The 25,649-nt window shown below is 46.4% G+C and overlaps 2 protein-coding genes and 1 long non-coding RNA gene across 4 annotated transcripts in view; 1 reads left to right on the forward strand and 2 right to left on the reverse strand.

Moving 5' to 3' along the window:
* The window catches only part of CAPN7 (calpain 7), a 40,603-nt gene extending 31,203 nt beyond the window's left edge, over positions 1-9,400 (forward strand). Inside the window, exons 17-21 of one of the 2 annotated variants that reach the window (XM_036092518.2) lie at positions 1,502-1,647; positions 2,447-2,509; positions 5,687-5,817; positions 8,070-8,162; positions 8,253-9,400. In XM_036092518.2, coding sequence (XP_035948411.1) covers positions 1,502-1,647; positions 2,447-2,509; positions 5,687-5,817; positions 8,070-8,162; positions 8,253-8,397 — 578 coding nt within the window. In that variant the 3' untranslated portion in view covers positions 8,398-9,400. The remainder of the gene's footprint in view (positions 1-1,501; positions 1,648-2,446; positions 2,510-5,686; positions 5,818-8,069; positions 8,163-8,252) is intronic. The other variant, XM_036092519.2, reaches the window with a different exon arrangement.
* A 774-nt stretch (positions 9,401-10,174) lies between these two features.
* SH3BP5 (SH3 domain binding protein 5) overlaps positions 10,175-25,649 on the reverse strand; it is a 71,847-nt gene continuing 56,372 nt past the window's right edge. The window contains exons 4-9 of the mRNA XM_036092534.2: positions 25,107-25,271; positions 17,371-17,501; positions 16,131-16,173; positions 15,187-15,406; positions 12,125-12,385; positions 10,175-11,641 (exon numbers count right to left, since the gene is read on the reverse strand). Of these exons, the coding sequence (XP_035948427.1) occupies positions 11,439-11,641; positions 12,125-12,385; positions 15,187-15,406; positions 16,131-16,173; positions 17,371-17,501; positions 25,107-25,271 (1,023 nt within the window). The 3' untranslated portion in view covers positions 10,175-11,438. The remainder of the gene's footprint in view (positions 11,642-12,124; positions 12,386-15,186; positions 15,407-16,130; positions 16,174-17,370; positions 17,502-25,106; positions 25,272-25,649) is intronic.
* LOC118535903 (uncharacterized) lies at positions 23,722-25,094 on the reverse strand. Its single transcript, XR_004917402.2, has 2 exons — positions 24,580-25,094; positions 23,722-24,411 (listed from the first exon to the last, which is right to left on the reverse strand). It is a non-coding gene; the product is annotated as an uncharacterized LOC118535903 (long non-coding RNA).

Genomic DNA, 25,649 nt, shown 5'->3' on the forward strand with positions numbered 1-25,649 from the left:
ATTTAATCAGAGGAAAACATGGTATTCATCCCCCTTAAACCAGGGGGAGGGGCGGGGAGGGGGGCGCGCGAGCACGGGGAGACAACAGGCCCTGATTCCTATCGGTCAGTATCTCTTGATATTCCGGAATGGGCATGGCATGTAGTATTCCAAGGATTAAAGGTAAATTAGCCAAATTTCCCATTTTTCATAAGTTGGCCACTATACAACCAAAAAAACACAAATATTATGAGTATATATTCCTAGCATTAAGATGATTATATGGCTTTTGAACTTCAAAAATATTTTTGTTATACTTTTTATTTGGATTTTTTTTTTTTAAATGATGCTCCCTCTTACATATAATGATAATGCCTTTTCAGAAAAAAAGTACGTTCTGGTTTACAGTTTTATTTTCATCACAACACTGAGGTGAATTTAAAAAACACTCTTCTATCATTCCCTATTTGACAGGAGAGTAAAACGGAGGCACAGAAAGTTTAAAAATCTTGTCCAAGATCACAGATATGCCCTTTTTCTCTTCATACTAGATCACACCACTCTAAGCATTAGAGACTTATTACCTGTTTGAGATACTGAAATGTTCAGTTTTTTCAATAGATATAAGTATTCGGTGTTCCTAAATAAGCTAAATGATATAGCATTGATTTTAAATGACATGTAGTAATTGACATGCATGAAATAATTTTATTGGCCTTGATTGCAATGAGACATCAGATAATATATCAGGTAGCATTGTTTGTAATAGCAAAATATTGGAAATAATCTGTCAGATTGTCTGAATAACTAATGTGGGTATAAATAAGTCATATTCATATGATGAAATATCATACAGGCAGTTTTAAAAGGAATAAACCATATCTATATAGAACGTGAATCTTAAAAACATGTTGAGGGAAAAATGAAAGCATTTTAAGACATATACAGTCCTTTTTTTAGATATATGCCCACGGAAATAATATTCATTCATTTTTAGGGATGTGTGTGTGTTAAATTCTGGAAAGATGCCCATGAGTCCATCAGAGTGGAAAAGAATAAGACTAAGGGTGGTGTTTAAAAGGGACTTTGTTTTATAAGGAAGATAGTATGACTCCCAGAAATGTTAATTTAGTTCTGAAGGGTGGGGAATATAGATACATTTTTATATACTACTTTGTATCTTAAAAAATTTCCTCAAAATAAAAAAAAAGCGCCAATCTTGATTTTTTAAAATCCTCTATTGGAGAAAATTCCATATAGGGCTAATAGGAATTATACCTCATTGAATGTATTCCAAAAGATTGCATTTACTTATTAGAAATTATTTAAATTTTTTAATTGTTTAATTATAAAGTTTTAAGTTGAAATTGAAATTCTTTAGTACTATTATATTTTAAAGATAGAATCAAAGGGGGAAGGATGTCCGTCCATTTAATTTTTTTTCCTATCATGACCTATAAAACTTAAATTTAAAAACTACAGAAACTAAAGTATCCTTTTCTGTAAACCTACTTATTTGTAGGTGACCCGCCTCCATACATTGATGGCATTCGAATTAACAGCCCTCATTATTTGACTAAGATAAAGCTGACCACACCTGGGACCCATACCTTTACATTAGTGGTTTCTCAGTATGAAAAACAGAATACAATCCATTATACTGTCCGGGTGAGTAAACCAACATACAGTGACAGAACACAATAATATAAAGTACATAATGTGCTCTGCTTCATAAGTGGGATTAGCTATGGAAAAAATTTCTGAAATTGTTCTCTATAAATTTTTGTGTGTATGTTTATATTAATTCAGTATTATGATGCTTCCCACAGAAAGTAATGCTTTTGAAAAGTAATGTTTTTATTTTGAATGACATGTTGAATGAACGTTTTAGTTTTCAGAATAATAGTTTAGTCCTGAGGTAATGTGATATGTTGAACTAATAAATTCTATTTCAGAACAAGCAGTTAAGAACTCCTTTATCCTATGTAATACTTTAATTAACTTAAAAAACACAACTTTGAACTCTGTGAAAGGAAATCAATTGCCTGTAAATGTATTGCTCTCTCATAGCTGGGCAGGTTAGTTGGTTGGTTGGTTGGTTGGTTGGGGTGGGGGGAGGTTATTGTAATTTTGTTCTGCATAGGTTTTTTTTTCCTATCAGTAAGGGAGCTCAATTTGAATAGATTTTTAGTGATGAAAGGGACATTGGGAGGCTGCTTCCACCCCCTTTATTCTTCAGACGTAGAAACCAAGGCCTAGGGAGATTGCCCTGAGTCACACACAGTAGCAGAGAAAGCCAGAACAAGATCCCTAGCTGCTCAATTCCCAGTTCATTAAACCTGTGTACAGAATAATGACTTTAATGTATGCCAACTAACTTTTCAGTCTTCCAGTATATTATTTTGTTACTTTGGAGTTTTTATAAGCATAAACTTTATCAGTACAATATATTTTGTTTTAAATCTAGGTATATTCAGCCTGCAGCTTTACTTTTTCAAAGATTCCTTCACCGTACATCTTATCAAAACAGGTAAGAATTCTTTTTCTGGGTCATAATAATCAGAGAAATCTTAGAATTTTCTTGGTTTTTTCTCCTTTTCTCATTTTATTCACATTTAACAATTTTTTACAAAATAAAAACATTCTGGACTTGACAGTAATACAAGGAAAATGTAAGTGGTCTCCAGTCTGTGTTGGAATACAGGATCTTCAATGAACAACATTTAGTGATTCTGTGGGAAGAAATAAAACTCAAAGAAAGAAGATTATGCAGACTTTGGTCATTAGGGAAGCGTTCATCATGTAGGTGAACCTTTATTATTTATTTTTTTAAAAGATTATTTCAGAGAGAGAGAGCACACAAGCATGAGGGGGGTAGGGGCAGAGAGAGAAGCAGACTCCCTGCTGAGCAGGGAGCCTGCCACGGGGCTCCATCCCAGGACCCTGGGATAATGACCCAAACTGAAAGCAGCTTAACTGACTGAGCCACCCAGGCGCCCCGTAGATGAACCTTGAAAGAGTTAGAGACTGGTTTTGCAGGGTGGGCTAGATGTGTAGAGGAAGATTTGAGGGAGAATTCTTGGCTCCCTTGTCAAATATTAATTGACCATATATGCTTGGGTTTATTTCTGGGCTCTTTATTCTGTTGGCTTCTATGTTGTTTTTATACTGTCAGTACTGTCTTGTTTTGAGGACTATAGCTTGAAATCAGGAAGTGTGTTATCTCCTGCTTTGTTCTTTCTCAAGAATTCTTTGGCTATTCAGGGTCTTCTGTGGGTCCATGTAAATTTTAAGAGTTTTTCTTCTTGTGTTAAAAAAAAAAAAAAAGGTCATTGGAGTCCTGATAGGGATTGAATTTATAGATGGCTTTTGGTGTATTGACATTTTAACAATATTAACTCAGCCCATGAACATAGGATATCTTTCCATTTATTGTGTTATTTTCAATTTCTTTGGTTAGTGTGTAATAGTTTTCAGATGACAGCTCTTTTACCCCCTTAAATTTATTCCTAAGTATCTGTTTTTGATGTTATTATAAATGGGATTGATTTCTTTTTCAGAAAATTCATTGTTAACAGAGAAATGCTACTGATATCTGTATGTTAATTTTGTATCCTGCAGCTTTACTGAATTTTTTTTATCAGATCTAACAGTTTTTTGGTTGAGTCTTTAAGGTTTTTCTATATATAAAATGTCATCTGCAGATAGAGACAATTTTATTTCTTCCTTTCCAGTTCAATACATTTTCTTTTTCTTGTCTGATTGCACTAGCTAGGACTTCCAGAATATGTTGAATAAGAGTGCTGAGAGTGGACATCCTTGTCTTGTTCCTGATCTTAGAGAAGACGCTTTCAACCTTTCATCATTGTGTATGAGGTTAACTATAAGCTTGTCATATGTGGCCTTTATTATGTTGAGATATGTTCCTTCTATTCCTCATTTCTTAGGGAAGAGTTTCCATCATGAATGGATGTTGAATTTTGTCAGATGCTTTTTCTGTGTTAAGATGATTGTAAGATTCTTTCATTCTGTCTCTTGTGACATATCACATTGGACTGATTAGCATATGTTGAACCATCCTTGCATCCCTGGGGATGTCTGTGTTTTCATATAGTTCATTAAGCTTGCTTAAGGATTGTTCTGCATTCTTTGCCTGACAGTTCATAGATCTCCATTTTTGTAGGGTTATTGGAGTGTTAATTCGTTTTTTGGTTATTTTGTTTGTTTGATGATGTCCTATTTACCTGATTTTTTGTGATCCTTAGTTTTTAGGTTTGTAAATCTGCACATTTGAGTGATTAGGCTCACTTTCCAGCTTTGCTGTGGCAGGGCCAGTTTTCCACCAGTTAGCTTAGTTCGGGTTTCTGGGTGTGTCTGCTGGGTGTCCTTGGGCAGACGGGGCCTGCCATGATGGTCTGTTTTTGGGCAAGGCAACTGTTAGAACTCTGAGGATGGAGATGGTGGTTGTGCCATGAGCTGAGAACAGTTGGGTAGGACTGCTGGCTTGGTCTTACCCAAATGAGGCTGTGGAACAGGCTCCACAGTTGCTTAGATTCTCTGGTCAGACTTACTACATGGTATGATCAGTAGTAGATGGGGCTATGAATTAGTTTCCCTGCTTTGGTAGGGCAACAGGATAGGACCCAGGGATTGTGCAACTCATTGTGTGGGGACCTGCACTGAATTCTCTAGTCAGGTGAGGCCACCAGTTTTGCTCTGCAGACAGGGCAAACCCACAAGCTGTGCTTTTTGTTCAAGTGCCACTATAAAAGGCCTGTTAGGTTATGCAGCTTCCCATGTGCTCTGGTTCGGTTCCCTGGTCAGAGAGGCTGAAGGCTGGTATTCAGTGATGAGCAGGCCTACAAATCAGATTCCCTGCCTGGGCTCAGCAGGAGACGCATCTCTTTGTTGTCTTGACACAAGCCCACCTACACCCCAAGTTCTGTAACCAAACAGGGCCACTGGCTTTGCTCTGTAAACTATTGGTTCTCCTTGCCTCTTGGCTAAAGTGCCACTGGAATGCACAGCATCTAGTAGTTGTCACCAGCCCTTCTGGTCAGATGGGGCTGGAAGGCACTCTGTACAGCAGTTGGGGCTGTGACTCAGCTCCTTGCCTGGGTGTAGGCAGTCCAGGCTGTAGGGCTGGGAAAACTCATTTGAGTATCCAAATCAGGCAGATCTGTATCCTGCCAAGTTCCTGGGATTACTGCTTGGGCACTGCAGGTATGAATTCAGCCTGCCAAGGTCCATGTGCTGGTTGTTGCAAGCTCCACCCTCTTCTCTGTCACAGATTCCTCTGTAATCCTCATGGTGCGAGATCAGGTAGGGGCTTCTGCAAAGCAAGCCACAATGCCTGGGGGAAGCTTGTTGTCCACTGGAAGAATCAGAACCTCAGGGGAGACATCTGCACATGGTGCTTTGCTGGCCTGGAGACAGTGCGGTCAACATGTAGCTGCTTTTCTTGTCCTTCTAATGCAATCTGTCTTGGACTCTGTGGTGCGGGAGGGTGCTTCTGCCTCACCCCCATGTTTAGGATTTTCTCAGTGCTATCCTCTTCTGGAATAGCTATTATAGTTGTCCTCGTGAACGGGAGCAAAGCAGGAGGAACCTGTTGCCACCTTGGTGACGCCATTCCCTTTTTAAAGTCTTTAAAGTAGAATTGGAGAATGGGAAGTTTTGTTAATACAAAAACTTTGTTTTATTAAAGATTAATGGAAAGTGGAGTGGCCAGAGTGCTGGAGGATGTGGAAATTTCCAAGAAACTCACAAAAATAACCCCATCTACCAATTCCATATAGAAAAGACCGGGCCATTACTGATTGAGCTAAGAGGACCAAGGTTTGTGATTAAGTAACTTTCTTAAGTTAATACCATATTAAAAATGAGATTAATGGAACAATAGGGTTTTTTTTTTTTTTTTAAGATTTATTTATTTGACAGAGACACAGCGAGAGAGGGAACACAAGCAGGGAGAGTGGGAGAGGGAGAAGCAGGCTTCCCGCGGAGCAGGGAGCCCAATGCGGGGCTCGATCCCAGGACCCTGGGATCATGACCCGAGCTGAAGGCAGACGCTTAACGACTGAGCCACCCAGGCGCCCCCAGAATAGGGTTTTGAAACAGACCTATGCATATACAGGCACTTGATTAATGAAAAAGATGGCATTGCAGAGGAGCGGGGAAAGGATAGTCTGTCGAATAAATGTGCTGGAATAATTGAGTATCCATGAGCCAAAAAGGTAATTAGACCACTGTCTCACATCAAATCTAAAAAACTTTTGCAGTTGGGTTACTAATAAAAGAAATATCTTAATGACTTCAGGATAAAGAAAAGTTTAAGACACAAAGCACATAGAAAGATTTGTAAATATGGTACATTAGTTATAAAAAAAAAAAAAGAGTCCACCATTCAAAAAATAAAAGCTTGGATAGGCATGTCATAAGAGGAACAATCCAAAATGGCTAAGAAACCATTATAAGAGCCAAACCTTTGTAACAACCCAAGTGTTCATCAGTGGCATTGAAGATTATAAAACAGTCATAGAGTCCTGCATAACAGTGAAAGTAAATTACAGCTACCCAGAACATGATGGATAAGTCTTAATGCTGAGCAGAAGCCATACATAATAGAACATCAACTGTGTGATTCCACTTACATGAAGTGAGGAGCAGGCAAAATGAAACTATTATTTAAAGATGCATGCTTAGGTTGTCAGACTATATAAAAGCAAGAAAGTAGGGGAGGGGTTTGGGAAGTGGGTGAAATAGGTGAAGGGGATTAAGAGGTACAAACTTCCAGTTGTAAAATAAGTCAGAAGGATGAAAAGTACAACAGAAAATATAGTCAATAATATTGTTGCAATATACGGTGGGTGCACTCACTGTGGTGAGAGAACTGTCATATCACGGTTGTACATCTGAAACTAACATTGTATGTCAATACACTTTTTAAAGAAAGGCAAGAAAATGTTAAATGTTCGCTCTGTGGGGACGGGAACTGTAATAAGAAAGGCACGTACAGGGACTTCTGTGTTGTGTTGATCTAGGTAGTGACAACCCACGTGTTCACTTCACATGTTATGTAGGCTGTATGTTCTGTGTACATGGTGTTCTATTTCTCAATTTAAGAACAATAATAGTACTTTTAAATAAAACTAGACTTAATTTTGCCTCTTTACAAACTATTTCAAAAACTAAAAATCTTTTAGATACAGTTAAGCTAGTTTTCTACAGTTTGATAGATGAAATAAGGTATCTAGTTGGTCTTTTGTATTTAATTCGTAGATTGAAGTATTTGATGTAAAAGTGTTTGCCAATGTGTAGCTTTTGCTTTGCCTGTTCATGTCTTTTGCCCATTTTTCTCTTGGAATTGTCATGGTTTTCTTAACTGTAAGCATGAATAGGGTAGGGATCTGTATCACATATTTGCAGTATTTTTCCCAGATCATCAATTTTTTTTTTTCCACATAGAGAAAAATTTTCATTTTAAAGTAATCAAATCTGTCTTTTCAGGTTTATTTTGCTATGGGCAGGAAATCTCACCCCAATATCAAATTTGTACCGTATTTCTTTCTAGTTCTTTTGTGGTTTACTTTTTATATCTATATGGAATGTATTTTTATATTTGGTGTGAATACAGTGTAAGTTCTTTTTCCTAAATTTGTCACCTCATCACCATCTAAATAATCCTTTCCCTACTAATTTGGAATGTCATGTCTACCATATGCTAATTACTTCTGTAAATTCAGATTTTATTTCAGGGCTTTCTCTCCTTCCACTTATTTTGCAAAGACAGTATTTTATCATTTAAATATAACAGTATTCTCTGAGAGCCTGTGGTAAAAATAGTTTCTTCTAAAGTAAGTGTAGTACTAAATCTTCTTCATAGCTTCAATTTAAAAATATAAATGGTAGATCTTATATAATTAAGAGTAAAAATAGTATATGCATGTGTTTCAGAGTGGTTTCCTCCTAAAGCTTTAGAAAGCAATATACTTGATTTAATAGAATATCTGCACTTTAGAGACTGCACTTTTGAGACTACTTAATAACAACAGTAATTGGTTTTTTTCATTTTTTTTTTTTATTGTTAGGCAATATAGTGTTGGATTTGAGGTTGTAACAGTGTCCACGGTGGGAGATCCCGGTCCCCATGGCTTTCAGAGGAAGTCTAGCGGTGACTATAGGTAATGTTAGCATTTTGACTACATCTAATATACTTTACTTTTTGTGGCATCATTTTCTGTAAACTTTGTTCTCATTTTTCCTGCGTGTAGGTGTGGGTTTTGCTACCTGGAATTAGAAAATATACCTGCGGGGATCTACAATATCATTCCTAGTACTTTTTTGCCTAAACAAGAAGGACCTTTTTTCTTGGACTTCAATAGTATTATCCCCATCAAGACAACACAACTTCAGTGATGCAGCTTTCAGCATTTACTGGATTCTATACTTACCAGACATCAGCTCTTCGAATGAGGACGGAAATCCTCAGGACACTAAACAGAATTGAATCTCTAAAAAGGTTACAGTGGGATCTGGTGCTCAAGTCAGAGTGTTTAGAAGTGTATATAGTCAGAATTACCCTAAATCAGTCAGAAGTACTATTTACACGGTTTTGTGTGTATAAGGAGCTGGTGTGCATTGAGGGGCCACACTGTATAAACAGATTGTGGAGGATTAAAGGCTAGGCTCAGGACAAAGCCTTTGCTAAAAGAAAGAGAATAGAGACCAGATAGGGGACATGACTCATCCACTCACTGGGTGCAGCGGTAGGCTGGTATAATAGTCTCAAGCATTTATATTTGTCTTTTGGCAGAGCATGTTGTCAGTTAAACCTGCTTGTGTTGTGACTACTGTACGTCTTGGGCAGCTAATTACCAAATGAATCATGTCACCATAGCAGATTTTAATTGTGTTATTTATGATTTTTAATGTTTGTTGCCCAGATGTTATAAAAGAATAAAGCTTTAAGAAATATTTTAACTTAGTTAACAATGAAGGTTGTTGACCTTAGGTACCTGTCTCCCATTAACTCATGTAAAGAGAACTGAGATATATTCACTATTGCAATTCTTATTTTTTATCAGGCTTAATGAAGGTAGTAATCTGAGACACTGAAGACATTAGAGTTTCGTTTGTTTAGTCTTTTAAAAATTGCTCTTCTGGTAACATTGAAAAAAAAATACCATATATTAAATTTTCAGATGTAATTGGGGTTGTATTTGGAGAAACGGCCAAGAGACTACTGCCATGTATAAATTCCTAGTTTACATAGAAATCCATGAGAGCAGAATGATGCTCAGAATTTTAAACGTCCAGAAATAAGGTGGAATTTTTCATTGTCTCTACTTTATAATTACCACAACTTTTGTATTTCTACTACCTTTATTTGAAATAAAAATCTTTATACTTATGGAAACTGCATAGTTTAACCTAGAGAGATTATTAAAGGGCTTCATCTAGTATGTTCCATCTAAAAGAACTCATTATTTACATGACAATTAGGCTTCAGCAAATCTGTTTCATATTCAGGATAGCCATCCCACTTTGGTATTTAGTGCTTTCCCTTTTAGGTGGATTTTCTGTGGCCCTTTAAAGAAAAATTTAAACACATGATTGGAACCTTTTATATTAAAGATACTGTACAGGATGCAAACAAGTAAGACCTAATTCCTGCCCTCAAAAACCCAATGGAGACCTATGTATGAACAGTTTAAGATTGAATTCTGTTGTTACAACAGAGCTCCAGATACGGTGCTACAGATAGAAAACAACAGTCTGAATGTCAGTTAGATGCACATTAGAATCACCTGGGGGAGCTTTTAAAAGTTTAGTGCCTCAAGTGTACCCCAAATGATCTCGGGCTCTAGGACCAGAGAACAGCCGCATTCTTCAAGCAAGCTTCCCCAGAGATTCCGGTGCAGCAGAGGTTGGGGAACACTCCTCCGACATAACCACCTTGTCTTCATTTTCCTCATGCTGTGTCTCCTTACTGCTCAGTGTTACTGGCGGCAGCAGAATTCTAACTCAACTCTGGTCATTCGGGGCTTAAATTACTGGGATCCAGGACCTTAACTGGAAGTTAGAACAGATGACCACTGCATGCCATGCTCTTCCTTGTGGCAAGAAGGTTGCCTAGAATGGAAGATTTAGGCAACCTCAGGGTTTCTTATTTGAAGACACACAGAGGTAAACATTTTCTTAAGCCATTTTTATTACACTCAAGGAATTAAGACAAGTACAAAATAACCTTGTAATTAGGATACTGTATCAGTCCTTAAAAAAGGAGAAAACACTACAGTATGAAGAAATTTACAAATGACTAAAATATACAAGCTGTGTCGGAATTAACAATTTGAAATGGGGTTGCTTTTCTTTTAGAAATGCTAAGTTTTCTTAACAAAAAAGGACAAATAAAATACGGTGCTCTAAATATGTGTAACCATGAAAACGTTAAAGAAAAGCAATCTTAACACGTACTACTATTAGCATAACAGACTTCATTGCTTCTATTTAACAGCCTGTGCCAACACATGCCTACTCCCTTTCCTAGCTTTAAGGAACAATTCCCTCTAAGAAATACTAATGCAGCATAACCCTTAAATAATTTATTTTTAAAGTCACAACCTACAGAGAAATTGACACCTTGTCAATCTAGATATAACAATGGCAACCATTCTTCACATGCACTTCTTTTAATTCTTGAATCCCGTGGCTGGTGGGATAAGGTTTATGCTACAGACTCTGCTCCCCCACAGCCATAAATCCACCTTCTATGGTATGTCCCTGCTACCCTCCATCCCTCCCAGCCCCACGTTGGCATTCACCTTTCCCACCCCAAAAAGTGCAGTTCATGGCAACCTTTATAGAAAATGGTTCTAATGGGTATCCCAGCATACAGGCTTTTTTAAAAAGCCCCTTCTGAATACCAGAGGTGATGAAAATGAACTGTGTTCTTGGATTTTTTTTTTTTTTAAAGCCTTCGCTGGGTCAAATAGGTGTGTTCTGAATATTTGAGTTTGTTCTTGTGTTTTTTCATGTCGATCCCCTGGGCTATAAAGGAGACACCATCTCCGTTTTCCCAAATTGAGGTTAAGAGAAGGGAAAGAGAAGCGAGCTGTTGACCCCCGTTTGGCTCAGCTTCCCAGCCCCTTTCCTGGCTCGGGTTCTTTGACAGGAACTAGTTATTGCTTCCATAACACTGTTATGGGGAATATTCCACAAAGGCTGTGACCCTGGTCACAGTCCACTCCAACAACGCCTCTGCTCTGAAAAACAAACCAGCCCATGAGCTCTTTCCCAGAAGAAAGCTCTTCAGCCCTCAAGGTCACAACGTCATTAGTGCAGTTTAGAGTAAACGCGTAAGATTTGGCATATAGTAAATGATTATTGGCACAATGTTCTCCATACAGCTTCGTGTATAAATACTGCTCTGCACTCGGGCCAGGGCTGAGCAGGGATCAGCCAATCTGCACCATCTGGATGTCAGCAATAACCCCGTCTCTTCCCTTTGAGCACTGCAGGGAGAGCTGCTTCATCCTGTTCTCCAGGGCCTGGCCCTCGCGGGCGGTGCTACTCTGGCTCTTGCCGCCGCCGCTGCCGAGGCCTCGGTTGTTGTTGGCTTTGTCACTCGTTTTATTCTCTGCCCCTTCTGCCCTGTCTCCTAGAGAAACGTAAAGATCATTAAGTGAGTCCCTGGGCCCCCAAGCCAACGCAGGCCTCCAGAAGCTCCCCGTGGTGCCCGACCGTGCCTGTCACAGAGCCTGCTCCAGCACGTGAGGACACTGCTTTTACTGCCCGAGGCCTTTTATGTATTCCTCATCTGTAGAGAGGACTGCTCCTGCCCTCACAGCCGGGAAGCCAGCCTCTCCAGCACGGGCTTGTCGAGAGGGCTGCTGGTGATGAAAGACCCAGAAGCCAAGCTGCCCTTTGAAGATGCGTTCGGGAGCGGAGCCAGGAGCCCCGTGCACAGCAGCCGGCGTCTCTGTGATCAACACTGACTGCACGTGCACAGAGGCCCAGTGACGCAGCCCCAGGGGTGCCAAGACCCGGCGAAGGTCTAGAACGGCGCAGAGCTCCGGCCGTATGTCGGATGTGCCGTGAGTCATCTGGCCCGGGCACTACTGGTGAGAGGGCTGGAACTCACCTCGTTCTACCTCACATTCGGGGGAGGAGGCTCCGCTGCATTCACTGCGAGGGCCCAGTACCGGGAACATCAGCCCAAACTCCGACAGAGACACGGGGCTGGGCAGGTCCAGGCTGCCGGGCCTCACAGCTGCAGGGAACTGGTCAGGCATCTCGGACGGGCTCGTTGGCCCCGAACTAAAGCTGGACACCGACTGGGTTTCCGAGTCGTCTTCAGACACGAAGTTGCTGCAGTTGTCGTCTTCAAAGGCCTCGGAGGCCACTAGGAGGAGAGAGAACGCTGGTCAGAGGTTCTGACGGGGAGCAGCCCCCCGTCCCTTAGGCCCCTCCAGAAGTGTGCGCTGCTGGCCAGCAGCCGGACACGGCCTGGGGACTGCAGACTCCTTGCCACCGTGTGCACCCCATACAAGGACTCTGACCCTCCCAAGTCTGCATGGCCAGACTGGCCAGCAACCTGAAGGGAAGCAGTGGGTCCCATGGATATTCAGTGTCCTTTCAATTTTCTAACTCCTGCCCCAGAAGGCAGTGTCGACTACCTAAAGGTGGAGGATGAATCCGCCCCAGGTCAGGGGCTTTTCTGCACCCCAGGCCCCCGGGCAGATCCACTCGTACAAAGGAAGAGAGTGGCCCTTTGTGATGCACACGGAACAAAGCCAGGCAGATGTACAGCTGCTTCCATGCAGTAGAAGCAGGAGCTGCTAGAAGAAACAGTCCTGTGTGCAGTATCTGTTGGCATTCTGTGATCTCCAGGTAACTTTCGATCACATAAAAGACACACCATTTGCTGCAAAAGGACAAAATTCCTTTACAATACTCTTAGCTTGTGGATCAGAATAACCAAGGCCCAGAGGACAGGTCATTCTTGTGGTTTGAAAGCCACTTTAACTATTCCCCCCCCTCAGCCTGCACACAAGACTGCTTATTAGACCTTCCCTATTCTACTCTCCTTCCCTCCTCCCTCATCTTTACAACAGCCTTGGTAGCGTCCCCTAGAGGACTACCATAAGTGAAAAGTACTGTAATGTTGAAGACAGGAAATGGGCTCATATCTGAATTCAGATCCTGTCTCCACTACTTTCTGTGTAGCCTTGGTCAGGGTACTTAACCTCTCTGAGCTTCATGTTCCTCTCCATATGAGAGGATGGATATTAGAGTACCTCACACATTACTGACAATCAAATTTTAGTTTCCTTTCCTTTACTTTGGGCCTGGCATTTAAACATTTGTTGAGTGAATTTCAAAACCCTGGAGGAAGGACCTTGGGAGAGCACCAACAGGGATTATTCCACAGAAAAGGGAATAAAGGAAGTGTGCAAAGACAGTGCTGGAAAGGTTTTGATTAACCTAAAGGGAAAACTGGACCATTTTCTTTCACCATACACAAAGAAAAACTCAAAATGGATTAAAGACCTAAATGTGAGACCTGAAACCATAAAAATCCTAGATGAGAGCACAGGCAGTAATTCTCTGACATCAATTATAGCAGCATTTTTCAAGATAGGTCTCCTGAGGCAAAGAAAACCAAAGCAATAAACTATTGGGACTACATCAAAATAAGCTTCTGCCCAGTGAAGGAAACAAATCAACAAAACTAAAAGGCAACCTACAGAATGGGAGAAGATATTTGCAAATGAAATATCCAATTAAGGGTTAGTATCAAAAATATATAAAGAATTTATACAAGTCAACACAAAAATAGTCCAATTAAAAATGGGTCAAAGACATGCAAAGACATTTCTCCAAAGACATTAACAGATGGCCAACAGACACATGAAAAGATGCTCAACGTCACTCATCATCAGGGAAATACAAATGAAAACCGCAATGAGATATCATCTCACACCTGTCAGAATGGCTAAAATCAAAAACACAAAAAACAAGTGTTGTCAAGGACGTGGAGAAAAAGGAGCACTTGTGCACTGTTGGTGGGAATGCAAACTGGTGCAGCCACTGTGGAAAACAGTATGGAGGTTCCTCAAAAAGTTAAAAATAGAACTACCCTACGATCCAAGAATCGTACTACTGGGTATATAATTATCTCCCAAAACACAAAAACACTAATTCAAAGGGATATATGCACCCCTATGTTTATAGCAGCATTATTTACAACAGCCAAGATATGGAAGCAGCCCAAGTGTCCACCAATGGATGAATGGATAAAGATGATGTGAGATATTATATAAATGATGGAATATTATCCAGCCATCAAAAAGAATGAAATCTTGCCATTGGCAATGATGTGGATGGAGCTAGAGAGTATTATGCTAAGCAAAATAAATCAGAGAAAGACAAATACCATGTGATTTCACTCATGTGGAATTTAAGAAACAAATGAGCAAAGGAAAAAAAAAAAAAAAACCAAGAAACAGACTTAACTACAGAGAACTGATGGTTACCAGAGGGGAGGGGAGTGGGCGGGATGGAGGAGATAGGGGATGGGAATTAAAGAGTATACTTATCATGATGAAAAAAATAAAATGATAAAGGCCGGGGGCAGGGCACAGCAAACATATCCGTTTCCCAAGGGGTGGCCCTGGGAAAAAAGGTCTCCACAGTTAGATACCAGAGAGAGCCACCATTTTCAGACCTTCTGGGTGCCTGCCATTATTTCATTTAATCCCAACCTCCCCTCTACACAGTGGATATTAGGTGCTCATACTCCCCACTTTACAGGTGAAGAAACAGAGTTGAGCCCTTGCCCACATCATGTACTATGGGGGAGCCAGGATTTGAATCAAATCTGTGTGCACAGTCCCTATTCTTAGGCAACTCTCCCTTCCTGCAGTACTTCTCAGAGCCCTGAATGTTCTCATATGTACTCTGAATGCCAGGATGGAAGTGTAACATTTTCCAAACTCATCCACCACAGATTCCTGACTCTGAGGAACACTCAAGTAGCACCTTGATGAATACAGTGTTCCACAAAATGTGGGAAGCCATGAGAAATAGCCACCTATCCGGCCTGCCCAACTCTGAGACCCTTCCATGATGGCGAGACAGCCCTGGAAGCAGAGCACACAAGCTGCGTCATCTCCCACTTGCACACCAACCCCCAGAACTCACCAGAAACGGCATCTGGCTCAGGCTTGCTCCCTGACAGGTCCTCCACAGACGTGCCGCTGCCCTCAGCCCCCACGCCGCAGCCCCGAGGCCCCATGGCGCTGGAGCGCCGCCGCTCGTGGATCTCGTCCGAGATCATCTCCAGGTTCTTCAGGGCCGTCTTGTACTCGCCTTTCGCCAGGGCCAGTTTGGCCTGCAGGTCATCCACGGTCTTCTTCAGTTGCTGGTCAGGAGAACAAGAGGCCCAGTAAGTGGAGGTAACCCCTACTGGCCTTGCAAGGCTTTTGAATGACAGGTCCAAGCACAGTTTCTGCCCATCACTCCACTCCAAAGACTTCCCCGAGACACGACTGATGGCCTGATTTCTCTTATCCAGCTATCCACACACCAGATAAAAAAAGCAGCCCCCACCAGCCCCAACTCCCATCCAGGTGACAAACTCAAGCTAACAACCAGAAACTACCACCGGCAGAAGAAACCCCATCAGAGAAACAAGAATGGGTGTCAAACTCACAAACAAGTCCCACTTTCTAGCCATTTGGTCTCTTGTACTGTGGTTCTCAAACTTGACCGTGCATCAGAAGCCCCTGGAGGCCTCTTGAAAACAGATGGCTGGGCTCACACCTGCAGTTTCTAATTCAGTAGATCTGGGGTGGAGGGGAGGGGGCTTGGGAATCTGCACTTCCTAGGCGATGCTGATGCTGGTCTTAGGAACCCCCGAGAACCACTGCCCCAGTACAGTAAAGGGGCTGAACGGCAGACTGAACACTGCAGAGACCACTGAAGACCTAACCAAGACCATTTTGAGGCCTGAAAACTCAAAGAATGTGTTTCTCTCTCCATTCTCCTCTTGTAGCAGATATGCCACGTGCAAGCCCACTACCACATAAAGTGGGACTTTGCAGAAAAATCCCACCAACAGCAAAGCCACAGAAGGCCACACGTACCTCAAGCTGCACGTAGTACTTGGCCTTGAGTTCAAAATAAGGCCTGTGGAAGACACAAGGAAAAACGGTAAGGGTGATCAAATACAATGACCCCAATGGACACCACAGGGCGTACCAGGGGCACGAGCTACGGCTGGCAGGCCATCCGTCCAGGAGGCAGTTAAAGTCTGACAAGGCCATGAGATGAAGAGGGTACTCGCAGCTCTGGAGCCTGATGGATACCGGTGCCAGTCAGAGCTGAGGTGACCAAGGGCGGCCCATCTCAAGGTCTGTAGAACCCACACACGTGAACACTTATGCCGGGGTCCTTGTACCCTGGGTCACTTTCCTCTCTAGAAGGCTGTTCAAGGCCAGCAGCCAAGGCAGCCCGGATCCCCTTCTCCCAAGGAGGAGATCGGCTCCCTCAAGAATGAAGAACAGAGGAGGCTGGAGAAGGGGCTGCCTCCAGACACCCTCCTCTGCTGGGGTCACCTGGGGAAGGGCAAAGCACCATTCCTCCCTCTCCGAAAGGTTGGGGGTTCAGACTGGTCCTCTTGGATTCTGTCCAGGCCCACAGGTATCAGTCTGCAGACCCAGCCAGGTCATGGGCAAGAGAGAGGACAAATGCCAACATTGTACTGGCCCCCACGTTCTGGGTCAATCAAAAGCCCCTGGCTCTTTTTAGGAACTTTGGTGTCAAGCATTAAGAATAGACCAGTGCTTCATTCTTGAGCTGTTCACTCCCTGTGAGAAGCTCTTCGAAAGCTCGGAGAGGCCCAGCAACCGTGAATGAAGCAGGGGGCTTGTCCCCAAGATCATTACTGTGTAAAAATATATAGCAGTCGTGAGAAAAGCTTGCAAAAACCTCCATTAAAACCAGTCTTGCACCATTTCATCGGCTCTTGATCCACAGAGAATGTGTACTGTGCACACAGCTCATCCCCGTTATGCTGACAGCTAAGCTGAAGGACACGGCTCGTCCATCCTGTCCACCACAGGGCCAAGGGCACAGAGTTTCCCAAAGCCCAGCCCCAGGCCCCAGCCAATGAGCCAAGCTGATGGTGTGCTTTTCAGATTCCTTTTTCTGTGTCTCCCAGGTCGGGCACAGCTGGAGCCACCCTTCCTACGTCTGGGGGTTATACACAACGTGGGGGGCTCTGAGGAGGCGGGTCCCTGAGCACATGGCACATAAGGGCTGGAGCAGATGCCCCAGAGGGGGACCATCACACACGGCACCGGGGGCCCACACGCCCAGACTCACTTGGACTTGCTGATGGCTCTCTTGAGTTTCTTCTCCAGCTGTCTCATGCGGCCCATGGCCGCGGTGTACCCGGCCGCTGTCTCCTTGTGCACCAGCTCGCTCCTCGTCTTGGTCTGCTCCGCCTCCATGACCTACAAACAACAGCAGACGTCAGCCTGGCCAGACAGTCCCTTGCTGGGGTATTTCTTTCTTTCTTTTTTTTTTTTTTAAGATTATTTATTTATTTGAGAGAAAGAATGAGAGAGAGCACAAGACAGGGCAGAGTAAGAGGGAGAAGCAGACTCTCGCTGAGCAGGGAGCCCGATGCGGGACTCGATCATGGGACTCCAGGATCATGACCCGAGCCGAGGGCAGTCGCTTAACCAACTGAGCCACCCAGGCGCCCTGGGGTATTTCTTATATCACTTTTAAAAATACTCTTTGTGGGGCGCCTGGGTGGCTCAGTTGGTTAAGCGTCTGCCTTCGGCTCAGGTCATGATCCCAGGGTCCTGGAATTGAGCCCCGCATCGGGCTCCCTGCTCTGCGGGAAGCCTGCTTCTCCCTCTCCCACTCCCCCTGCTTGTGTTCCCTCTCTCGCTGTGTCTCTGTCAAACAAATAAATAAAATCTTAAAAAAAAAAAATACTCTGAGAAAATCAGTGGACGGACTAAGATTAGACTAAATTCCAACTAGAAGAGGAGCACTTTTCTCTGTTAAGCTGTTTCGGAAAAGTCTGGTCAGGTGAGAGGAAACCGCCAAGCCTCCCATGGCAATGCCTGGGAAGGAAAACAAGGAAAAGCAAAAATCAGAGAAAAGTGAAACATTCTCTGATTCCAATCGATGTCCACTTTCTTCTGCTCAGGGCTCCTGGCACGAAGTAGCCACTGTGGGCTCCTTGGCTCCTGCCTTGGCGCAGGGGCTGATGGGTACACAAATGGGCCAACAGCACCAGCAGGGACATCGAGGAATGGGGAGACCTAGTTAGCACAACCAGGCCTGACCGCGTCGGAAGGGCAAGGCAATCCCCACGTCAGCTTGTTGGCCTTTTCCCAAATACCCTGCATTAGCCAGGGGGGGCACAAAAGAATCCAGGATCCAGAAGGGCAAACTTTCCATTTAAACACATGAATATAAAGTCATTTGGATCAGATTCTGAGGTTCACAAACATGCGTGACCAGGACGCCCATCAGCGTTCTGGCAGGAAATTCTGGTGGGCACATTTCAATAAAAATGAGTTTATAACCAACAATCAGGGGCCGTCGATGGGGCAGCTGAAAGGCGCATTCCCTGACACATGGAGATCACGGTCCTTTCGTCCCTCACGTAAAGAAAGTAGCAGAACAAGGCCTGCCTTGAGGAGAGAGGAGGAAGGAAACAAACGACGGTTTTGGCCACGTAACCAACTCGCCAGTTCTTTCCCGTCTTCTAGTGACAGCTTACACTCGTGTTACCAGATGAACTGGAGAGGCAGGGGCGAGGCCGGGCTAGCACCGGGGAGGAGCCCAGAGGGTCCCCAGCTCAGGGGTCACTCCCTCAGACGCCAGCAGGAGGCACCACCATGCCTTTAGCTTGGGGCAGCTGATGCCCTCCCTTCCCCTCCAGTCAAGAGCCAGTCGGCCCTGAGAGAGCTTATTTATGCACTTACTTGTAAGAAGGATTTTTTTTTTTTTTTTAAGTGTCTGGGAAAATGGTTAAAGACTCAAATGAGCATCAAAACCTGCTGGGTGTCCTGGCTAGTGTGCCCTTCCTGGTCACCTTGGGCTCTCACTGTCTTGGAGCCGTTTTACAACCCTGTACATGTTAGAACCCAGGCAGCATTACAGATGACTCTTATCCTGGAAGTGACGACGAATTGCACCCCAGTGGAGAGGGGTTCCGTGAGTGATCGCCCTGTAAATACTGACCGATTCTGCATGCTTGCAAATTCATGTCCGTATCCCTGATTCTGTTTTAATTCTCCTTTGAAATAATTACAACAGCTTACTAGTCTCCTCCTTAATTAGGGAGTTAAATATATAAATATAAATATAAATATGAAACATTCCAAATGTTATTTATCAATTATGCTTTTACCTTTTTAAGAATATATATATCTTAGCAAAGGCTTCGATGCCTGAGATACTTTTAAACAACAGAATTAAAACCGTGTCACAGAAGGGAAGTACGACGAAACGGATCTCAGCTGATGTGAGGTGACGTGCTCGCTGAAGTGACTTCTCAGCCAAGCCCACAGGGCTAAGAAACCCTCTCCCTCTGCTTCAAACACCAAAGATTTCACAATTTTGAAATGAAGTACACAAAAACCATCCCATACTTGGACACTTAGGGAAACAGCAGTAACTCTTTAGTCGTGTCTTAAATCTTAAGCATTAATAAGGATTTGCTGGCATGACCTTCCTGAAAACTCAAAAGCTCAAGTTTATGGGACTGATGAAGCCGCCTATTGGTGGAGAACTGTTGCATTATGATCGGATGTGACACAGGGCTCCTCTTTAAGGAGTGGCGTGAAAGCATTTTAAATAGACCAATTCATAAAAAGCTGTGATTCGTGGCTACAGAACAGGAAGAGTCCCCACAATTAGCAGGATCCACACCGGCTGCACACAGGCCCTCGTCTATCTCAGCCCCTAGTCTGCAGAAAGAAGCCAAGTCTGTCTGAAATTAAACACTCAGGAAGCTCCAAGCACTTGGCAATCTTGCCAGTGAAGACCCAGGAGGAGGCGGTGCACCTGTCACTGTCCCCTGCTTCACCCCTATCAGGCCACGTTGGCCATCTCCCATCTCAATCTGCACCCCCACATACACACAACTCCCAACTCCCCCAATCCCTCTTTCCGCCTGCAGGGAGAAAGTCACTGAGCCTGCCGCCGTGGTTGCATGGTAACCAAGGAGCACCCCCACCTGAAGGCCAGCAGCAGGCACAAGCAGTAGTGGGGAAAGGCAGGGCAGGGAGGGCAGGGCGGCCCAGGAAGGCCGAAGCCACAGAGAACACCGGTAAGCCACAGAAGAAAGCAACAAGGAAGTCCCTTAGTGCCTCAAGGCAGCCACAGGCTGGGCTGAGCAGCCAGACCGGTAGGTGCAACTCAGAACTGGGTACACACTGCCGTCGCCCTGGGCCTCCCGGGGCCACCCTTGCCCTCCTCCAGGCCTGGCTTGATCGCTATCTGGTCCAGACTCCAATCTCTGCAACGGGCTTTTCTTTGTCCCCACCATCATCGTCACCCACGGTGAGCACCTGCGGTGTGCACAGGGCACCCCGGTGACGCCCCCGGGCACAGAGGTAGCCAGCAGCCGTGGCCGCCACTCAAGGCGGCATGGGGTCGGGGCTGTCGGGAGGGCTTGACAGCAGAGGTGGCTCGTGGGCGGGCTCTTCAGGGTGGGCAGCCGGGGTAACGGACATGAAGGGAGGAAGCACGGCTGGCTGAAGGGGGCTTTATCAGCAGAGGCTGCAGCCCTTCCCTGCATCCGCGCGCCCCAGAGCCCCATCTGCCACCCTTGGTGGGATGAGCATGCAGGACTCAACAAAGGAAGACCGGCAGGGCTCAGCTTCCCGCCTCCTCCCCTGGAGCTGAAGGCTCCCAAGGGAGATGACCACATCCAACAGGAACAGAGTCCTGCACTCTGTCAGGATGGCCGAGAACCTTTGCCCCAGAGAGGGCCCGTCCTGGAGCTGACCTGCTGGCCGGGGCCCGATGGCAAGGTTTGAGGCCTGCCTGACCTGAGCGGCCAGAAGCAGCACCGGAGGGGTCGGCTGCAGGAGAGCCGCGGCATCGAGCCCGGGCCGGCAAGCGGGCAGCGGGCCCTGGAGGAGGCACATGCAGGCCAGCAGCGGCCTGTGCTCAGGATCCGGGGAAAGACACAGGTCTCTGCCCCTCCTCCTGGGTCAGCAGGACAGAGAGAAATGTGGGTCTGGGAGTGCCAGCCCGGCCGCCTCCTGAAAGCCCAGGGGACCCTGCTCTCAGCAGCACACCGTAGATGCTCCAAGAGCGGGGCCGGCCTGCCTGGAGACCCGCGGGCACTGAAGGGGGCTGCCGGCTGGGCTGGCACAACCTCCTGGCAGGGCCCCAGGGCAGCAGAATCGCCGGCACTGGCCAGAAGACACCCACCCGGCAGGGCTCCTCGCAGCCTTGGCTTCCGGCTTTCCCAACTCCTCTGCAAACCCCGAGGCATTCCCCGCTTGCTCCACCATCCTCAACGTCCCAGAGCCGAGATCGGGGTCCTCCTGTCCCCAGGGAAGGCGGTTTCGTGGCCTCCTCAGAACCTCAGTCACTGGCTCAGGCTGTTTTCGGCTTCTGCTGCACCCCTGGGCGAGGGGGCCCCCGGAGGTGGTTTCTCACGGCCGTGCGGGAGGCGGGTGGCGCATAGCCAGCGGCGTCAGGGAAGCTGGCCTCGGCAGCAGGCCTGGGATCCCCGCACCCAGGACGAGAGGCTGGCTCCGTGCCCTCTCCTCTCCAGAGGCTGCCTGCTGCCTGTTCGTGAACAGGTAACGCCTCTCCATTTCCAAGTCCCAGTTCCTTCTCCCTCCGCCCTCCTTCGGCAGGTATCAGAAGAGCCGATTCCTCTCCCCTCAGACGCCACGTCTCCTCTCCCATCTGATGAAAAGCGATCACCTTCCCACAAAGGCTGCTTCAAGGCCAAAACGGCCGAGGCTGGAGCGGCCTCTGCTGCCCAAGCCCCCAAGCAGTGAGCAGCAGGGACCCCAGGCCCTGTGTCCCCTGGAGGCCACTCAAGTGCAGGCTCAGCCTGCTCGGCCACTCTGCCTCACGTACTGCGGCTTCTAAGGCCCTCCGTGACCCCAGCCCCGAGCAGAGAACTGTCCCTTTGTCCCCGTCTGTGGCATTACATGTGGCCTAACCGAGGACACTGGGACTCCTGGCATTGCTTACGGTTTCCTTGAATCCTGGCGTCAGCCATGGCTTTAGGGTGTGGCTGCCCAACGTCCCCATAAGAAGCCTGAAGGGAACAAAGGGGACACACCGACAGCCTTAGACAAGGAACAAGCGTACTCACTGCAGTATTCCTCCACCGTCCCGGGGGCGGGGGGCGCGGAGGGAATCACACGCAGCCCAAACCACTGCTGCTTCCTCAAGACAGCCAGGACCTTCCTGAGCTCTGGGTCTCTGACCAGATCATTAAGCGGTGCTTTTTATGGAAGAAGAGGATGAGATGAAGCTAGCTCCCTTCTGAAGAGACGGGCTTCCTGGAGTATCCAGTTGTCAGACAAGGCAGGAGAGAGTCTGTACCCCTCCTTGTCTTCATCAACAGAGCTGGCTGAGTGTGCCAGCCCCATGAGGTGTGGGGGGCAGGCAACACGAGCCCCATTTGGGGAAGTGCTAAATCCAGAGGGAGATCCACAGCCAAGCCCAAAAGAAGGGTCTGTACCATCCATCAGATTCAGTGCGCCCCCTTCTGGGCTGTTTCTCAATAATGCCGGACATGGCTGGGAAGGCTCTGCCACCAGCTCTGTCTCTTGCTGGTGTCTGTTTCCCACTTTGCTTCTCCCTCAGCAGTTCAAACCCATGCAACCATGAGGAATGTGGGGAAGAGAGCAGGAGCCCCAGGGGGGAAATCCTGGCCTGTGACCCAGAACACAGTGGTTATCCCCACGACCAAGAAACCTCCAGTGACCTCAGTGAGGGCACACATCAGAGGACCCTCCGAGGCTCTTCGGAGCCCATGTGATCTCAGGAGGCCGAGGGCCATCCTGTACAGCCCCACTAGTTGTGCACTGCACCACCCCAAAAAGCATCACTCTCAAAGAGGATGGTACGAATGGTGCTCCTAAGAGTTGTACAGTGTGGAGGTCCTGGGGACAACCTCTTCTTGACCAACCACTCACCAGCCACACTAGGCCCTTGGAACTTACAAAGTTGGTTTAAAAAAGGCATAGACACATTTTGTTCCTTTTTAAAGAGAAGATTAGGGGCGCCTGGGTGTTAAGGTGTTAAGCGTCTGTCTTCAGCTGGGGTCATGATCCCGGGGTCCTGGGATGGAGCCCCGCCATCAGGCTCCCTGCTCAGCGGGGAGCCTGCTTCTCCCTCTGCCCCTCCCCCTGCTCATGCTTTCTCTCTCTTTCTCTAATAAATAAAATCTTTAAAAAAAAAGAAAAAAGAATAGAGAGTTTCTAAAATGATTTTTTTTTTTTTAAGATTTTATTTATTTGACAGAGAGAGAGACAGCGAGAGAGGGAAAACAAGCAGGGGGAGTGGGAGAGGGAGAAGCAGGCTTCCCGCTGAGCAGGGAGCCCGATGCGGGGCTCGATCCCAGAATCCTGGGATCATGACCTGAGCTGAAGGCAGACGCTTAACGACTAAGTCACCCAGGCGTCCCTGAAATGATTTCTTAAGGCTGATTTAGATCTTCAGTTGGGGTGGAGGGAGGACAAAAAGGAAGAGCAGGACTTTAATTTCTTGGAAGGATGTACTTTTTTTTGGGGGGGGGTCATTTCCACATCTGTCAAACTGTGGCTTGTAAATTTCCAACTTCTACTTTGGTTTTTCACCGGCTGACCCAGAAAAGCTATTCCAGCCCGTGTTTGATTGAGCATCACGTCCACTAGGGGGCAGGAGGCCCAAAGCCACACAGAGCCAGGCCAGGTATCTCAGGCTTCAGGGGAAGGTGGTACAAAGATTTGACTTCAGTCATTTGTGTGTCAGGCTTTCTATTTAGGGACGCGCAAGGCCATCTTTAATTATCAGATCCCCTAGGACTTGAGCCACTGTGGCAGGGGACACTGAAAAGGGAGAGGCTGCTGGCATTAACTCCTGACTTTTCTATTCTAGCCCCACAGATGGCAAGACCTGGGGGGTTGCAACCCCTCCATCTAAGGCCTTCGTTGGAGCTGCCGAAGCCACGTGTCAGCTCTCCCAATCACCCTGCAGCAAATCAGCCCGGAGAAGGGGATAGGTATCAAGAATATTCTGTGTGACTCCTAGAACCCAGTGGAGTTAGGTAGAGGTAAGAACTCCAGCTGAGCCAAGCAGCTGTCTTGATTCCGAGCAATGTGGTCAGAGAGCAGGTCATGGGAGCTGGTAAAAAGCCAAACGATAATGGCACAAAACCTAGGAGTCAAATCGGGGTAAAGATCATACACAGCCCACTTCCCGTTCCCATGCTGGCTGCTCGAATCCCAGCCCAGCCTGGCCCAGCCCGAAGGCCAGACTTGAGTGCCCGCTGGATTCTGGTCTCATCTATCATGGCCCCTACTGTCCCGCTAACAGCACACATACCCTGAGTCCAGGCCCCACGTGGTTTGGGGCTGTTAATCAAGGTCTTCCATCTGGGATTCTATACTCAGCCATTCTGCCTGGAACTCAGTGGGAACAGGCCCTGGAAAATAACCTGGTCCCTCTGTGAAGCCCAATCCACAGTCAAGACCTTCAGGGATGATCTGAACCAGACAAACCTCAAATGACACAGGGAAGAAACAGCTATACCCATGACTGGGGGACTGTCACTCTGAGAATGGCTTAGTACCAGGCCAGCAGAGACCGCATGGAGAGGCAACCTGTGACATTCAGCGAGCGTTTCTAGGCAACAAGCCTGGGAGTCTGTCTCCTCTGCTTGGGGACCGCACCCAGAGCTCATCAGGACCAGGAGGGTAGTCTGGATCACACAGACAAGGGGAAGTGTGAAGGATGCTCCCACACCCCACCCACAAGGGGGAAGCCCCCTATGTCGATGCCCACACACACGGACACATGCTCGAGACCCAGGCACACCCCCCACCCCCGGCCCGCCCGGCAGTGACTCATACCCTCTGGGTGGCGTGATTCAGCATCTCCTGCCAGGCTGAGTCGAACTGCCGCTTGTCATCCTCCAGCAGCCGCTGCTCAGCCAGGGAGATGGTTTCCTTGGCTGCACGGAGCACCTCCGTGGCCCTCTGGAAGTCCTGCGTGGCTTTCTGAGCTTCCAGCTGAGCCTGTGCAAGAAAGAACCCTGGTGAGGCCTCAGGAAATGACAGGGACCCCCTCTGGGCCCATCACACCCTCCAAAAGATGAGCTTCCTGAGGGCTGGGAACTGCCCATTCCATCTCCGCCTTTCCAAGTGGGAACAGGCCTGGTACCTGCAGGGCCTTGTAAATGCTGGGCAAGGGGACACGCACCAGGTAGGCGGGTAGATGATTTTCACAGTCCAGGACCCAAGAGCCCAGATAAACATACCAGCTCTCGGTCAGAGCTGGAGATGGCAAGCCACAGGTATGGCCACCCATGGCCTTTCACAGAGCTCTCATTTGTTAATGAGGCCACGGTGGACAGATACAGCGGTCCCCAGTGCCGTCCCTGCCTGGATCCATGG

The sequence above is a fragment of the Halichoerus grypus genome, chromosome 1 (genome assembly GCF_964656455.1).
Source record: "Halichoerus grypus chromosome 1, mHalGry1.hap1.1, whole genome shotgun sequence".
Classification (NCBI taxonomy): Eukaryota; Metazoa; Chordata; class Mammalia; order Carnivora; family Phocidae; genus Halichoerus; species Halichoerus grypus.